This window comes from Gekko japonicus, unplaced genomic scaffold (genome assembly GCF_001447785.1).
Source record: "Gekko japonicus isolate JY-2015 unplaced genomic scaffold, Gekko_japonicus_V1.1 scaffold52, whole genome shotgun sequence".
NCBI lineage: Eukaryota > Metazoa > Chordata > Lepidosauria > Squamata > Gekkonidae > Gekko > Gekko japonicus.
Window position 1 is genome coordinate 1,922,925 of NW_015168653.1, and position 17,741 is coordinate 1,940,665.

Consider the following 17,741-nt stretch of genomic DNA (forward strand, 5'->3'; position numbering starts at 1 on the left):
TGTGTCAGAGTATAAAACAGTACCTTCTATTCACGATAAGATTGATCCTAAGCATGTTTACTCAGAACATTCCCTTGAGTTCAGTGAGAGGTTTAATGTCCACGTAAGCACACTCAGGATTGGAGGATGATGTATAGCTAGGATGTACCATACTGCAGCTATCGCCAAGGAAATCTTGGGTTTCCATTTTTTTCTTTCACATTTTGTCTTCCTTGAGAAACAGAGCTAAACTCTGCTTTTTCTCTATGATGATCACACAACAGATTAGGATCAGCCTAACTGGCCCCCTTGGTGCCGCATGACGGAGTGAGCTCCCGTCTCTAGTTCCAGCTCCTGCCAACCTAGCAGTTCGAAAGCAAGAAATTGCAAGTAGATAAATAGGGACCACTTCGGTGGGAAGGTAACAGCGTTCCGTGCGCCTTGGCGTTTAGTCATGCCGGCCACATGACCACGGAAACGTCTTCGGACAGCGCTGGCTCTTCGGCTTTGAAACGGAGATGTGCACCGCAACCCTAGAGTCGGATTCGACTGGCTTTCGAGCAAGGGAACCTTTACCTTTTTAACTGGCCCCTTAAGGCAGCACTTCTACTGCTCAAGGAAAAAACACAAACAAGGCGCCTGACACTATTGAGCAGGGTGGCAACGGCAAAGGATTCGGGGTGGGGGTGTACACATGTATTTCTTAGTCCAGTAAAAACTTTGTGAACCAGCACTCATGGAGACCAGGGGCTGCAGGCTAACCAAATGTGCCAGATCCTCAAACATACCGCTTTACCGCTCCACCCATCAGAATGCCCAGTGACCAGACCCCACTCCACTGGAAATGCCAAGGTGACAACCCCAAATGTTTGGTGGGACCCTTCCCCTTCCCCCTGGAGGCAGATAAGTGGGCCCACTGCCCAGGAACGCTCTGGCACAACCAATGCTCCCTCTAAGCTGGGGAATCTTGTCAGCAAATATTCTACTTTGTGAACTACTGGCATTTGGCTACTACATAAATTAGTTTGCTCTGGAACCATCCTTCCAAAAAACGTATGAGCTGGAGGCTAAAAAACTGTGAGCTAGTTCACACTAACTCAGCTTAGAGGGAACACTGGGCACAGCTGGTTTTCTGCGGCTCAAAGTAGGTTGAGGGAAGGGGAGGCACCTGAGGATGACTTCAGCTAGCTGTGCTGATGGTCAAAAACCCAGTAACGGCTGGAGGCATGAATCTGGCTGGCTGGGGAGGCAGAGCGGAGCATGCAACCAAACACACAGAGGTTTAGGGGAGGAGTTTGTCCTCTGACGGAGCATTCTGGACACGCGAGTGCAGGTTAACAAAGCTTTTACTATACAATTTGCCTTCCGTGTGCAGGAAGCTCTTCTTAAACTGTGCAAATGTGGCACTTCAGTCTGAAGTGGTAGAGTCCTACAAGGGCTATAGCAGATCATGCTGCTGTGCAAACGCTCAGCATCAGGGAACCTGAGGAGGATTCCGTCACCTTCTGCCCTGAAAAACCACCTCAAGCAAAAAGTTAACACTGTCATTTAAAAAGATGAGGGGAGAAGATATTTATGGGTAGATCCGGCCTCACACACTTGTGGATTCCCGCTGACAACTACACAGTCTGAAAAGGCAGAAGCTGCCTATTCAAAATGCATAATTCGAGACACTTTTGTGACAACACTAATAACTTCCCCCCAGTGTTTTAAGGCTAAACCCCCCCACAACAGATCTCATTCTTGTGTGGAGGGCTGTATTTCAGTGGAAAAGCAAGTGTATCAAAGATTCAGTTTCCATCAAAAAGGCATTCAGAAGACCCCTTTCCCCAGGGAATGCCAGAGGTGAAAATCAGCAGCATCCAGCTCCTTGTAACAAAAGGAGGCTGGACTGAGTCCCGGTCGAGGAAGTGAGAATTGCTCGAGCCCAAAGATGCAAGGCACGGCCACGTATCCTAATAAAAAAGGGGAACAAGGGGAGCACCAGCATCGATACCTTTCTCCTGACTTCCTCTTCATCATCCGTTCGAATCCCAGTCTGGTCGTTCAGCAGAGGGCTGACCAATGGAGAAGCCTGCCTATTATCAGGGCTCAGATTGGGAGATAGCGTCACATGGGCCATGGGTGGATGAATCTGGCTGGCTGGGGAGGCAGAGCAGAGCATGCAACCAAACACACAGAGGTACGGTGGCTTAGGGGAGGAGCTTGTCCTCTGACGGAGCATTCTGGATACGCAAGTGCAGGTTAACAAAGCTTTTACTATACAATTTGCCTTCCGTGTGCAGGAAGCTCTTCTTAAACTGTGCAAATGTGGCACTTCAGTCTGAAGTGGTACAGTCCTACAGTGGTACAGTCCTACAGTAAATCATTCCAAATGTGGCACTTCAGTCTGAAGTGGTAGAGTCCTACAAGGGCTATAGCAGATCATGCTGCTGTGCAAACGCTCAGCATCAGGGAACCTGAGGAGGATTCCGTCACCTTCTGCCCTGAAAAACCACCTCAAGCAAAAAGTTAACACTGTCATTTAAAAAGATGAGGGGAGAAGATATTTATGGGTAGATCCGGCCTCACACACTTGTGGATTCCCGCTGACAACTACACAGTCTGAAAAGGCAGAAGCTGCCTATTCAAAATGCATAATTCGAGACACTTTTGTGACAACACTAATAACTTCCCCCCAGTGTTTTAAGGCTAAACCCCCCCACAACAGATCTCATTCTTGTGTGGAGGGCTGTATTTCAGTGGAAAAGCAAGTGTATCAAAGATTCAGTTTCCATCAAAAAGGCATTCAGAAGACCCCTTTCCCCAGGGAATGCCAGAGGTGAAAATCAGCAGCATCCAGCTCCTTGTAACAAAAGGAGGCTGGACTGAGTCCCGGTCGAGGAAGTGAGAATTGCTCGAGCCCAAAGATGCAAGGCACGGCCACGTATCCTAATAAAAAAGGGGAACAAGGGGAGCACCAGCATCGATACCTTTCTCCTGACTTCCTCTTCATCATCCGTTCGAATCCCAGTCTGGTCGTTCAGCAGAGGGCTGACCAATGGAGAAGCCTGCCTATTATCAGGGCTCAGATTGGGAGATAGCGTCACATGGGCCATGGGTGGTCCTCCTTGGGAATTGATTGACAGTTCTGAAAGGTGAGGGCTGCCGGCAAGAGAGCCTGCTGAAGGAAGAACATAACGACATTGAGAATGCGGCTTCCCAGAACAATTCAGTATCCACCTTAGCATAGTGTGTGCACAGGGTGGACCAGAGCAATGCTCATGTTGCATGAGGAAATGGTGGAAAAGGTGTCTGCCTGTTTAATATTATGCTATCTTAGTAGGATGTGATAAACTGATTTCAGAGTTCATGGTGAAGCAGCTATGGAGGATGGGTTCATTTTTATTCTTAGATCGCATACAGCTCTTTTTTCAACTTAGGCACAGGATTGCGTTACTTTCGCTAGGCTCAGCAAGGGAATAAAACTGGATGACCCGCAGCCTGTTCAAAGGCAGGCGGTTCTAGCTACAAAGGTTTTCAAAATTTGTAGTCTTCACCAATTCAAGTACAGTTTACAGTATCCAGGTGAATCTGCTGTGAAAGACAGTGGCCCTGTTTGGATTTTATTTATCACCGCCTCAATGCACAAAAGGATTGGCAAAAAGATTTCAAGGCCTGCGTGATTCTTCCCTGATCCACCCTTGCTTTTCCCCTTCTCACTTCACCGAAGGTAGAAGATAACATCTGAACTAGAAGATTACACCTTTGAAGGCAGGATCTTCAGGATCATGTATCTAGACTTGGAAAGGAAGTAGTAGTGGTTGGGACAGGTAAATCCCACATTCAAATAAATGGCACATCCAGGTTCAAACATCACCTTCTGTGTGAGGAGCATTCATTCCTGCCTTCATTTTGCACAGGGGTGCATGTAAGAGAAAGATAACGTGCAAACAGAACCAAAGCTGTTAAAGCTTTCAGTGTTTGGCTGCTAATTTTAGTACAGAAGAACTGTACAAATAAAAGGAATTATGCTACATTTATCAGGGCTTTTTCACCTTCCTAAAAATTTTAACTCCCAAAAATGCAACATTAAAATTACTTCAGAGATTGCTAAAGAAGAGACAGTGGCTCAGTTCAGACATGACACAAAACTATGGTTTACTTTAACTACAGCTCACTTGTGAAGGCAGGGTTCCGTTCTCACACACGCACTCAAACCCTGGTTTCTCCCCAACAAATGCTGGTTTGATTGCCTAATCTCTATAGCCTGGGAGAGTGTCCACAGAAAGCACAGCAAAATGAGACCCGGATTAAGCTAGGGGTTCTGTATTCAGACACCACATGAAACCATAGTTAACACTAACTGTGGTTAATAACGTTTGGGTCCAGTGGCACCTTTAAAATCAACAAAGTTTTATTCAAGGTGTGAGCTTTCCTGGGCACCCATACTTCCTCAGACACACTGAAATGGAAGTTATCAGTCTGTACCTATAGGTAGAGGGTGAACAGCAAATTAGCAAATACAACATAATGAAGATGTTTTAACAGATTTGAGATGTGGTTAATAACTCAACTGTGGCTCCTAGTCTGATGAACTCCAACCAACCACAGTTAGTGGAGCAGCCTGCATTCAATCAATCACACTAGCCACAGTCAGTTCAATTAAATCATGGTTTCGCACAGTGTCTCAACTGAGCCATTATGAGGAACAGGTTCTACGGAAAAAAAATATGATTTGCTAAGTCAAAGTCACATCTAAAACATTAGGAAGAAACTACTCTGTTCCTCTTCCTACAAATAACAAAAGCAAGGTATACCTTGTCGAGTTATTCCGTGCTCCTCTGGTTGTTTGAGGTGGAAACGCTAACATCACATTCACACAAAAAGGTGTTATGTTTATAATGGGAAAACTTTAAAGATTCACAGCCGTGTGTGCCTCGTTACATTTATAACACTTTTTTTTTAAAAAGCACACGAGTACACAATGGTGGGTACGTGAAAACATGATGCTAAAAGATGCTTTTAAGATGTGTCCTTGCAAGATAGCCAGGTGATGGTGTGTGAAAGACAGAAAGCTGACTGAAATCTACACGTGTCCCCATGAAGCTAGAAGTCAACTGAGAAGTTATGTCCACAAACACTTCTGAGCCTCATGCTTCTCACTGATTTTGCTTCACATTTTCAAAACAAAACAAAACAAACGCTTCATTAAGAGAAATGAGCACAGGTCAGGCAGCAAACAATGTCCAGAGTTGGTATGCGTGTATGTCGTCTGCAAAACCACGTACCCAACACAATAGGTTCTACATTGCAAACATAATTAGAAGTTTCATCTAACTGAATTGTTTGTTTCCTACCAGCAGGAACACCAATCAATAGTGGAACATTACCCAGGATATACATAGACATGGTAAATCCAATTTATTTATCAGGAGGGTCAAAATTTGTATAGATGTTCATGTCAGCCCAGTAAGAGTCATATTTGTCTCCAGCATCTTTTGTCAGGACCAGATCAAATACTGTACCCTACAGTTACTCAAAGCGAATGAGATACTTACACAAAGTAGGGTGTTTTTTTTTTAATGTTAATGAAATAAATTTACCCACAGTTCCATGCTAAATGGACGCTCAGGAAAATCTGAGAGAGAAATCACAGCTTGTTACACAAATGCCAATTTTATTGACACTAGTACACAACTGTATACAATAACTTCGAAATAAAATGAATGCATTGTTAGAAGAAAAGCACAAGGGCAGGGAAGCCCTTAGTCACGAAGTTGCACTTTCTAAGTTTTATAACTGGTATGTTCTCAAACTACATTTACAAAAGACAAAAGGAACAAAGGTCTCACCTCAAACATGAAGTAAAAATAGAGGGATTCTGGCACTCGGCCTGCCCCATGAGGGAACATGAGGACGTCTGCATGTGTGTGAAGTTGCCTATGTGTTGGGCATAAGGATTTGTAGATGTGGACCCCAAGTCCCTCGTCTTTAACAGCTAGCCATGAGGGCTACTCATGGAAGGAACCTCATTAAGATGCTCGGGAAGGTGTACACGATCACATGTGGAAGTGTCTGTGCCGCAGGTGGCTTAGTGACCCTACCAGGTTCATGTATAGATTCCAGTGGCATTAACTTGTACATCTATGGAGAGTGTGCCTCTGCAATTATAACAGAAGCTGAACTGAAACTCTGCTTTAGTAAGGGGTGAGTTTATAACAAAACCAAGCCAGAACGGTCCAATGGGCTCAAGTAGTTTAACTGCTACCCAGTGAACACCAAAGTGTAAGCAAGCTTGCATTTCGAGATGTTTAATGCAACGTTTAGTATCTGTCCAAAATACTGGGGGGTGGGGGAGAGCGAGAAGAGACTCAACTTTTATAGACTGATATTAAAGCAACAGAGGTGTGAGTGTGTGTGTGTGTATTTTTATGTATATATATGTAATGATTTTAAAGGGATTCTGAAGGCCAGATTAGAACACAAACTGGATTTAAACATTTTGAGGTTTTCCCGCACACTGTGCATACAGATGAAGACAGCCATGCCTTTCGAGAAAATCCATCTACTTGTTTCCTGCATGTTTACTTTGCCCTTATTAAAACCATCATAATTGCACTGTGCTTCATTCTAGGACAGCCATAGAATTTCAAGAGGAGTGCTTTTAACTGCCAATCAAGCACACAGTCCAATTTTAAAAATTCAAAACTATTGGGGGAGGGAGGGGGTTTCCAGCCATTCCTTGCATCATAGTAAATTAAAAGCAGGTTTTTAGTCAAATTGTGATATATCAGTCCAGAAAAGGCAAAACAGAATCCGGCTTGCCTTCTGTAGCAGCATTAGCGTAAGCACAGCTCATCTGCATTTTAAAAATAACCAATTTGTTTTTTAAATGTTAAAAACTAAAAAGATTTTCTAAGATATATAGAAATTACACTCATTCAGTGAGAATGTATTAGCAAAAAGCAGATCGAAACCAGAACTCTAGGATGGAAAAGTATCTAATAAAAGTACTCTGGATGGCAAAAACTAGGACAGCAGGGTTCATAAACCCTGCACTGACCTCAAGACAGGGGAGACAGAACAAGCCCAGAACACAGTTCATTTATTTGACCAAACTATGGATCATTAATTTCATACAGCCCTTTTTCTAATTAATAAAAATGGAGTTGCCAGCAAAGAGTGTTCCACAGAAATGAGAAGATGAGTAAGTGAACTGTGTGTCTTCTCCTTTCTCATGCAAAGCCAAGGAGGAAAAGAAAGGATGTGAATATTTCTGGGGAAGACATGAGTTCAGTTCCAGCACCAGGGGGGTGTACATTTCCCTTCAGGGAACAGACCTACATTTCCTCCCCTTTGCATGATGTCCGGGTGGTGGTATGCGGCATGCAATCATGTTTTCTCTCCTGCCACTTCCGTGGAACAAATAAAGAAAAGTATTTAAGGGGGACAAGGGGATCAAAGCTAAGACTAACAGAGTTGTTTATATGTGAACACCCCTGAAATGTAACAGGAAATGCACACACACAAAAATAAGTCAATTCCAGCAAAGGTAAGTGTTTTCTGATCGTGGCTGCCTTGCTCCAAGAGACAGGAGGAAAGGGAAGAGAAAGGGTCACTTGGACTCGTGTGGCCTGAAATGTGTATCTATGCTGGTGGCGGTGATTGCGAGTGATTGTGAGTGATCTGTGAGAATGGTGCGTCATACAAATGAACATGTACTCGATTTGAATATTTCAACCAGCAGCTGCATAGCACAGTTAAAGCAAGAGACAGTTTTACAGCAAGATACCAGTTAGAAAGGATAAAAGCCTTCAGTACAGGCAATTGAAAAAGCAAAACGAAAATTAATGTCATGCATACATAGATAAACAAATAATTTTGGCTTGACATGCTTACAAGAAGTCACCAAATTCAGCATTAGGTTTAGTAGCCAGGAACCCATCCCTCTTGGGTAACGAAGTCCATGCTACATTGATATAGAATAGTATTAATACTGGCAAGTACAAAACTGGCAAGTAACTGCAGCTGTTGGCCACATAAACAGAGTCACTTTTGATCGGAAAAAAAGATAAGAGATTGCAAACTGTGTAATAGCAGGAAGGGGAAGGGGACATTTTGAGCTATTGGGTGTTTCTCTTCCTAGCTTAATTCTTTCCATCACTGCAAAGAACAAAAGGGATGGAAAGAACAGCTTGATCGTAATTCCCTAAAGCCCTACAGTTACTGTCCATTTCTGGTCAACACCTTCCCCACACAACAGTGATCCTGCTAACCCCCCCCCCCGCACACACACACATACACACATTGATTTAATCATTTTAAATGTTGCCTTCACTGTAAAGTGAAAAGCAGGCTGTCTCCATATCTTCATCTTGGAGACCAAATATTCATGTCGAAAGTCACCTGCTCTTGCCCACCAGTTTCTATTTTGGAAGTCTGCAAAGCAGGTTCCTTGTAGGTGACCATGAAAGAAGGCATTTTTATATGAATGCAGGATCACTGGAACAGGAAGATACGGACGCTTCCATTACCAGCTGAGCTACCTTTTCATTTTGGTATAATGACATAGGGGCAGTATGGCAAACAATGCAAGGAACAGAAGATACACCATGCTTTGAGAATAAAGAAAGAACAGTGGGGAAAAAAGGCTTTTTCCTCCCACAGAGGTACATGCTGACAAAACAGTGCATACAGCTAAATAAAAGAGGTCTCTTTATAACACTGCTAAACAAATGACAAGAATGAGACTGAAGTTCCCAGTAATTTTTAAGAAATAATTTGCCATTGCCTTTTAAATGCACGTTCAGATATTATTTAAAAGTTATAAAATGCACCAAAGAAAAGGACTAAAATCTGTGCATTAGCGGGTTGGTTTTGGTCAGTGGGTTAAGTCAGACACACATCCAAAACAATGCTGGGAAAATACAGGACTGGATTAAAATATTCCATGCCTTTCCCCAAACAGCAAAAGGCTTCACACATTATTCTTTCCATTCAGACTTTCATGTTGGAAATCATGCATAAAAGGTAATGGGTTGAATCCTGCAGAAAATTTCCACGAATGGAGGGGTGCAGGTATGATTTTCTCCAGTTCCTCCTTCCTGTTGCAGACCTGTGACACCCCCACACACACCCAGTCCCCCTTAAGCAGCATTTCTTGGATCAGTGTAGGCTGCAGCAGGAAAGAGAAGGAGAGGAAGTCCCGCTTTGCAGACCAAAATCCATTCCGTCAGCAGAGCTTTACCATGGAATCCAAGCAAATGAGCAAATGGTGGTTATGGGCATTTTGGTTCAATTACTATAGCAGGAAACTGCCACGAAAAGCTTTCTCTGGCCGTTCATATTATGGGTAGCAATTTATGCTGCCATTCACAAATGTTCTTTTACGTGCATTTCCAACATGACTTTTATTCATTTCACTGGGGAAAAAACACTATTATGTTTGAGCTGCTTTTACTGATGTAACATGAAGCTCATCTTTCTCTAATGAGAAGCCACTGAAAGGGTGTTTTTGTGTGTGTGTGTGTGTGTGTGTGTGTGTGTGTGAGAGAGAGAGAGGGAGAGAGAGAGGGAGGGAGGAGAGGGAATCCACTTACTTTACAGAACTCAGAACGCATTGTTCTCAGAGATATCCCTAACCTTTGCTAGTGTTTCAGTAAAAAACAAATGCACGCCTTTACCATGGTTGTGAACCATCACGAGGGGAAAACTATCGTTGAACCATTTTACTGTACTTTCAATGACCACTGTGCAAAAATTCTAAGACAGCTTCATTTATGCATGTGAGTGGGAAAAATATATACACAACTCAGTTAGACCCAATTTTTTTGTTTCATTAATATAAATAAAAAGTTACCTGCTTAAAAAATATATATTTTGTAAGACCAGCTTGGCAACCTCTAGTACCTCCCGTCCTCCTGGACACAGGACGCATGAAAGGGGAAGGACAGGATGTCAAGACAAGTGGAACTTCCCTCCCTCAACCTAAAATAAATCACAATAGGAATCTCCCCGCCAAAGACACTGCCTTGTTCTGATGATAATTTCCCTGCATGTTTGAGAAGGGTAACAGATACCTTCCTTCAGTGCCAGTGTTGGATTAATAACCCAACCCAATCTGCAGAACAAAAGGCTGTGAGCAACCACACAGGAGAACCTCCGCGTTCACGTTCAAAAAGTCTGAAGAACATCGCTGAAGGGGTAAAGCCAACCCTCCCAAGATGTGCTCCTGTTCAAAACGAATTCAAACGGAAACATCAAAATGCCAGTCAAAAGGAAAAACATAGCATATGAACAGCCCACACGGAAAGATTCTACTTGTTCAGAAAACCAGTGCTGAGAAAGGACTTTGTCCACAGACAGCAAAGCATGCAAAAAAAGACTCAAAAGACAAAATTGAGGAATTGTTCTTGGAAAACAAAACTGGATCTGAGGGTCACTTTTACACGTTCTGCAGAAGCAGCAGCAAAGGAAGTGTCAGCAAACTGCCTCTGCTCTTTCGCTTTTAAACATGACCCAGAAATCGGAAAGGGGTGCCATTCACTTGATGACGGGACATAGTGTTCCATAGTCCTGAGGGGGATACACTCATCACTCTTCTCATGGGAGACCCAGAAACACGGAGACAGGAATCACCACCCACTCATGCTTCTAGCTACTTTCACGGATTGGGCAAAATTGCCTCCAGCTTAGAATTCCTCTTAGAATCCATGCAATTTTTGCTCACGTTTGAAGCAAATTTCAACTTGACCCTAATCGGAGGAAGTAGACTGAAGACAAGCAAGGAGGATTACAACTGGCTGTAGCCGATGATATATATATTTTTTCATATCTGCAGGTTGCAACTGGGAATCTAGATCAGCTTCATGGGATGGAATTAATATTTCAAGTAAGCTATGAAAATGCGTAATGTGATGGTAATTTTAAGTGGACATGAGCACGAGCGGTCTGAAACGGCAACACCAGCTATGATTAGCAGTGGGAGAAACAGAACTGTATCCTGCTGTTTCATTATCCCCGAGACAATGATGAAGCACACTATTTGCAAATATATATATAAATATATATAAATAAAATAATTGATATTCATAGGTTGTAAAAGATAAGCTGCCTTTAAATCTAATTATGTACTATCAATCAGCAAAACTTCCATTATTAAAAACCAAGAACATCTCTGACTTTTTAATGTAAAGCAGTCCCCTATAAAATTTGGTCAAATATTTCAACTTAGTTTCAGGTGGGGTAGCCATGCTGGTCTGAAGCAGTAGAACAAAGTTTGAGTCCAGAGGCACCTTAAAGACCAAGAAAGTTTAATTCTGGGTATGAGCTTTCGTGTGCATGCACACCAATGAAGAAATGTGTAAGCACATGAAAGCTTACACCCTGAATAAAACTTTGTTGGTCTTAAAGGCGCCTCTGGACTCAAAACTTATTTCAACTTAGTTTTCATGTTGGAAGAAGCGAGCACAGGAAGGCAACAAGCTTTTCACCATGGCCAGATACATGGATCTGCTGCCTTCATCAGCTTCACAACCAATGAGCTTATACTAGCACTGCCATTTATAGGCTGCGGTCACACAGAACATTAGCCACGCAAGAGAGATGGAAGACAGGCGGAGTTTCCGGGCATGATCTCACCGGCACATCCGGGAAGCGCAGCGCTTCCGTGGCAAAACCGAGGCTTCCCGCCGAAAACACGCAGCAAAAAACTAGTACCTTGGAGGTACTAGTTTCCGGAAACTGCAGGGCAAGGGCGGGCGTCTGATCGCGTTTCCGGTGGCATCCGGCGCCCGCTCATGTCCCCTTGCGAAAAAGGTTTCCTCCTCCCCAAGTCTCCGTGGATGCGCACACGCACCCAACGGAGCATGCACATTTGTCGTGTACACAAAAAAAGAAAAGCAGTTTGCCGCACCGTGCGCTTCTTCGTTGCACGCAGGCGTGTCCTGTGATCGGCACCTCTCCCTACCCATGGAACCTCCACAGTACCTCCACAGAACCTCCACAGGAGGTCTGATCGCTTAACCGCGCATTAGTTTGCCCCGGGGCAAACAGCCATGCTTCCCCCCTCCCCACAGTTTCCTGCCCGTGTGACCGGAGCCATAGATTACAAAGGGTGACAGATTTTTTAGACAATGGTTTGGATCCAATGAACTGTGAGCAGAATGAGTGCATGGAGTGCATTTCTCCCCATTTCCTCTGCAGCCCTCCGAGTAATTTTCCTGAGGGTCAGGGAGTACTAAGGAATATGGCAGCATCCAGTGCACTGGGATGCAGCTGTGATGGACAACCAGCAGAAATTTCCTCCTCACTCGTACACCAAATTTTGTTCTGTTAGCGAAACGGTTTGCACAATGTAAAAAGGAAGGACCACTTCAAACTGCAGCCCCATGTGGAGCATCTGTTCCTAAGGGCCCCTCCCCAACCCTTAGAAGTGGCAGGGATACAGAAGGAAACAGATCTGTTTTGCAAACTTATGCCATTCATGGTTCATTTGTCCCAACTCACTGAGATACATCTTCTTGCCAAGAAAATGTATAAGCAGTGTTTACCTAAACCTCTGCTAGTATGCTAGAGATGAGGAAGTGGAACACAGAACAACCAAACAGCCCTAATTCCACAGATTATACCTAAAGATAATAAAAGCCCTAATAGCAGCATATATGAGTGAAACAATACAAGCATGAGATTTGGGGGGGGGCCACGGGGGACTGCTGTATATGTTGGAACTGATGAGAGTTGAATGGAGAATATGTATACACTCTGGCCAATGTGAGCCTTTCTCCCCATAAGTACCATGACCAGGGAACTGAGTACACATCATTTGATCAATACGCATGAACTCCAAGTATAGTGTGCAAGTATTTCAGCCATGGACCAGGGCACATGCAATGGAATCAGTCATGAAGTTTTCTTCTCTCTCTCTCTCTCTCTCTCTCTCTCTCTCTCTCTCTCTCTCTCTCTCTTCCTCTCTCTCTCTCTCTCTCTCTGGAGGCGGTATTAATTGGAAATAATAATGCAAAAAAAGGATTATCTTGTTCACTGAAGACTTGCGGAAGGAGTATTTCTTTCATAGCAGACTGCACACTTAGCATAAGGAAACCTTAAGCACAGGACCATAATGCCCAGATATAGAATACGTACAGATACTCTCCAGTGACAAAAACTACCTGATTATCCTGTCAAGCTGTTTACATTTCCCTAAAATTATAGCCCTGTACAATCTGCCTACCTGTGTACAGGGCCAGCATGCATAGAGGGGGGAAATGGGAGGAAGTACATTGGCCAAATGCCCTGTCTATCTACATTTGCCACAAATGTGCACAGCACATGCAATCCATATATGCACAGACTCCAATGCACATACAGGAACATATTCCCAAGTTTTACATAGGCACTGTGACTACACACATAGGTGGGAGCACATCCAGCGTGTTTGGTTGCCAGTGGGGAATGTGGCCAGGCTTTTACTCTTGCACAACATGATTTTGGTCCTGTCTGTGTACACTGACTGTTTGGAAACTATGCAAATTTACTGGACAAAATTCAGGTTGTGATGTTCATTTGTGGCATATTCTCTACAATGCCCAGTCATGAGTAATGTTTACAGATATTCTCCAATCAATTCACATTAACCACAACATATATATATTACAGATCTCTGGCCACTTCTAAATCAGCATGAAATCAAATTAGATTATTTTCCCCTAAAAACGGATCGACCTATTATACAATATACTGGAGAGACTGGAAAAAGCACTGACACAATTAGAGTTTGCATGGTTAACAAGCTTTACACGACAAGAATAGGACTGGATTTAAGCTCGTGCTTCTGCAAGCCAACCACATCATGTGACTTTCCTGGTTCCCCTTCTGGTATCTGTGGAAATGCTACTGTGGATCCAAGCCACTGTTTCTTTCTCTGTCACCACCAATGGTCAGCAAAGGTATTTGAGAAAAAGACAAACACACTCCCTGTGCGTTTCCAAAAATGGGCTTCTGTTTACCTACGCTTTGGATTGAAACATTCAGCATTAAAAAGACCATGAGCTGAACAGCTATTTGTTCTACAGCCAAAACGCAGAGCACTATATTATACCAACTTTTGCTCCAACTGAGCCCCTTGCTGTTGACCAAGTGCAGAGCCACGGATTTATTAGTCAGCATCTTGTCTGCTGTCTAAATATCTGGATTGTAAGCATATACGGAAGTATGAGTTAGTAGTACAGGTGTGAGCAGGGGGAGAAAGGAGACTTGATTCTGGCAGTTAAAACATAAAACATGTCTGCGTCCCAAAAGAGTGGGCAGTATTCAGCCAAAGGCCTTTTTACAAAACGAACTCATTTGGGTTTTGTTAGGATCCTGAAAATCCCAGCCCCATTAAAAGAAAAAGGAGCTTTCTAGCCCCTCACTGCAAATGGATGCTATGCCAAATATTTTTGATGCAGTATTTAAGGGCAAAGAAGTTGCCCGTCCTTTAGCCATCTCATTCTGAATGTAAGTGAAATACTGAAAAGCCCTAACCAACTATAAGATGAAACTCTTATTAACATATCCTTACAATCGGCTCAGTCATTTAATACATCTTAATTCAAGGCATTGGGAAAAATTACAAACACACACTTTGTTGTATAAAATCTAACAATCTGAAACAATTTAGAAAAACTGCTGAGTTTTTTTTTTAAGGTATATTGTTAACTGGTTTATCTGATTTCAAATTGACAAACAAATATGTAGAGCTAACGATGTTCAACAAAAACCTGTCCCTCGGTATTTAATTCTGATAAACTCCTCTGAGTATACTTAAACTGACGGCATGTACCTCTGCCGCAATAAAAAAACAGCATTTAACAAGAGCAGTAAGGCTACTGGGCAGATTGTGGATATATCTTGCTGCCTGGGGAAACACTTCCTACATACAGGGTTAAATTCTCACTAGCCTCTTTCTCTTTTGTTTAGATTCCTAAATTCTGACATCTAACAGACTAATATATGAAAATGATGACCAGAACATTATATACCTATGCAACATTCAGAGACAAATTGGCCTGGAACCAACTGTAACCAGAGCAACAAATCACAAATTCCCCAAATGACTATATGCACATTGCCCTTTCAGGACCTGCTGCTTGGGAGGAAGCAATGGCAGAATGGAGTTACTCAGTCTCCTGCTTCCCCTCTCATCCCGCTTAGTAACACTAGGGTGTATTCGGCCAAATCTGAAGCCTTCCTCCAACTCAACTGGCTCTTATGTTGGAGGAAAAGCCTCTTAAGATTGAGAAAGCCTCTTTTGGCTGGAGGATAGGGATGCCATTCCCCAGTTGGGGGCAGGGTATCCCCTGGTTTTTCAGACTCCTGCCCACCACTGGGCAGCTGGCCAGTGGGGAGGGAATCCCACTCCCAAACACAACATGCTGATGTTATGAGGAAGTGACGTCATCATGTCTATGCCATTGCACAGCGACGTTCTGATTTTGGGGCAAAACTCTATGGTTTGAGGTCTATTTCACCATAGAGTTTTGCCAAAAAAGCAGAGAGTCACAGTGTGATGTCACCGATGTGATGATGTCACTTCTGCGTAATGTCACCATGTCACAGCGCTCCGCCCCTACTCCTAGAAAGTCCCTCTCTTTCCCCCGCCAACACGCTCGTTGGACCAGGCAATCCTACTGAAGGAAGGCTTCAAAATGTTGCTGAGTGAAGTGGCTGAATAAACTCCTCTAATTCTGATTTTCTGAAAGGGCTGATCTTGATAGAACTATGTGTTCACAATCCATTTACACCCACGACTCATTGTCCTGCTGGAAATGGGTATAGGAAGCCTACCATCAGGTATGCATGCAATTTGGTCAGATCACACATATACCAACTACACTGAAAGTAACCTTGTAATCAACTTCTGTAAGCTATGATTAATGATAATTAAATGAGGCATTTAACTGTTGCAAGAAAATTTCAGATGAGCTAGCTTCCACGTAGGAGTGTTTAAATCCAAATTGCTTCCATCTATCTTTTTTAAAGTTAATATTCTCTACCTCTTCGCTGTGTTTAGTCAGGAAAAACCAACTATTTAGCCAACTGAATAAAAATGAAGAGGCTTTTGATATTTCCAGCACATGAATAAACATGAAATTAAGACAACCATAATACAGAAGTAGTTCTTGTAAAAAAAGATGTCACCAAGCTCTTTTAAAAAATTCACTTAGATTTTACGCTGAATATTAAGTTTCTTGCATTTTGACTGCAGCATAAAAATTTTAACTGTAAACCTATGAGGCACTGAATAACATGCTCTCCTTCATAAGGAGAGAAAAGCACATATGCATATACCATTATTTCAAATCATGGTGCTTCCCCAAACAACTATGTAACTTCTCATGTTACCTACCCTGCCTTCACCCCGTTAAATATTATACACAATTAAGACTATACAATTTTCCTCTTCATGAAGAGTCTAGCCAAAAGGTGACCAAAATCTCCTTACCAAAAAACACACAACATTATTAGATGTCACTGTAAACTACCATCACCACCACCACTACATTTAGTAAATGCTCCTTCTAGTTTTCAGTAGGGCCCAAGAGCACTGAACACACTTTGTTTGCACTCAGAGAACAACTCTCAACCAAAAGCACAGGAAAAGTCCTTAATCAGAACCTGAAAGTGCTGCTCATGTCCCTTAGCAACCAAAGACATGGACACCATCTTCATCACCAAGGCCCACAGAAACATCCTCTACCTCTTCGTCTAGCTGGAGGCTGCCAAAGGAATACTTGTTCCTAGCCAGGGGAGAAGAATTCAGCACTATGGGATTCCCAAACACAAGAGGGTGAGTGAAAGGATTAACCATTTCTGAATCAGAATCACTAGACTCTGTCCCACTGCTCGTAGAACCTTCCATCATTTGGACAGTAGACATATGGTCCATCATGCCCCGGGCATACAACGTTTGCATAACTGGACTTTGCTTTGATTGTCCAATGGACGGCACACCATTTGCCATACTCTTGCCTTCTAAAGGGACCCCCGTGAAGTATCTGTCTGGCCTACCTTCTTGACCAGGAGTTGAAGTCATTTGGCTCAAGATAAATGGATCTGTATCAGATCTGTTACATACGTTCTGAATCATTTGCATATGGGGCTTCTGCAAGACTGGGGAACACTTCATATAACCACGGCAGGGATATGCACAAATGTCATCACTGTCAGTCCTAGCCTTGCAGTTGCGCCCATTTTCAGAGATACAGCTCTGGGAACCTGCTCTGCCGAAACTCATGTGAGGACTGGATCCTTTGCTACTGGAAGGCAAGGGTGTGGCCAATGGACTACGGATATCTGGACCCCTGAACATTTCATCAATCAGAGTGCTGTGCCGTGGGATTCTGGGGCTCCCACCAACATAGAAGGACATACTTGTAGAGCTGCTGTCAGTACAGTCTTGGGTGGTCTGGCGGGATGACTTTACAGAGGTGGCCGAGGAATCCCTATACCTGTTACGTTTTTCATCTCTACAGTCAACATAGGCACCACTGGTCGAATCACCCTCATAATTGTCATTTGTTTGGGAATGTGACCGGGATATTTGCTCTCTGAGGAGGTCATACTCGCTATCTACATCACTGCAGTCAATGAAAGGAATTGAGGTGTTACTGCCACGAGCAGCTCGGGATGCAGGACCTGTGCTCGGCTGCTGGGCCTGAGGTCTACTGTGCTGGGGTCTGTCCTTGACGACCTCCTCCTCTTCCTCCATTGTTGCTATCACCGCACCGTCCAGCCTCCTT

At 43.3% G+C, this 17,741-nt stretch overlaps 1 protein-coding gene across 1 annotated transcript in view; it reads right to left on the reverse strand.

The window, feature by feature from the left end:
• FARP1 (FERM, ARH/RhoGEF and pleckstrin domain protein 1) overlaps window positions 1–17,741 on the reverse strand; it is a 121,683-nt gene that overhangs the window by 48,908 nt on the left and 55,034 nt on the right. The window contains exons 14-17 of the mRNA XM_015415097.1: window positions 17,638–17,741; window positions 2,952–3,142; window positions 2,551–2,602; window positions 1,976–2,121 (exon numbers count right to left, since the gene is read on the reverse strand). Of these exons, the coding sequence (XP_015270583.1) occupies window positions 1,976–2,121; window positions 2,551–2,602; window positions 2,952–3,142; window positions 17,638–17,741 (493 nt within the window). The remainder of the gene's footprint in view (window positions 1–1,975; window positions 2,122–2,550; window positions 2,603–2,951; window positions 3,143–17,637) is intronic.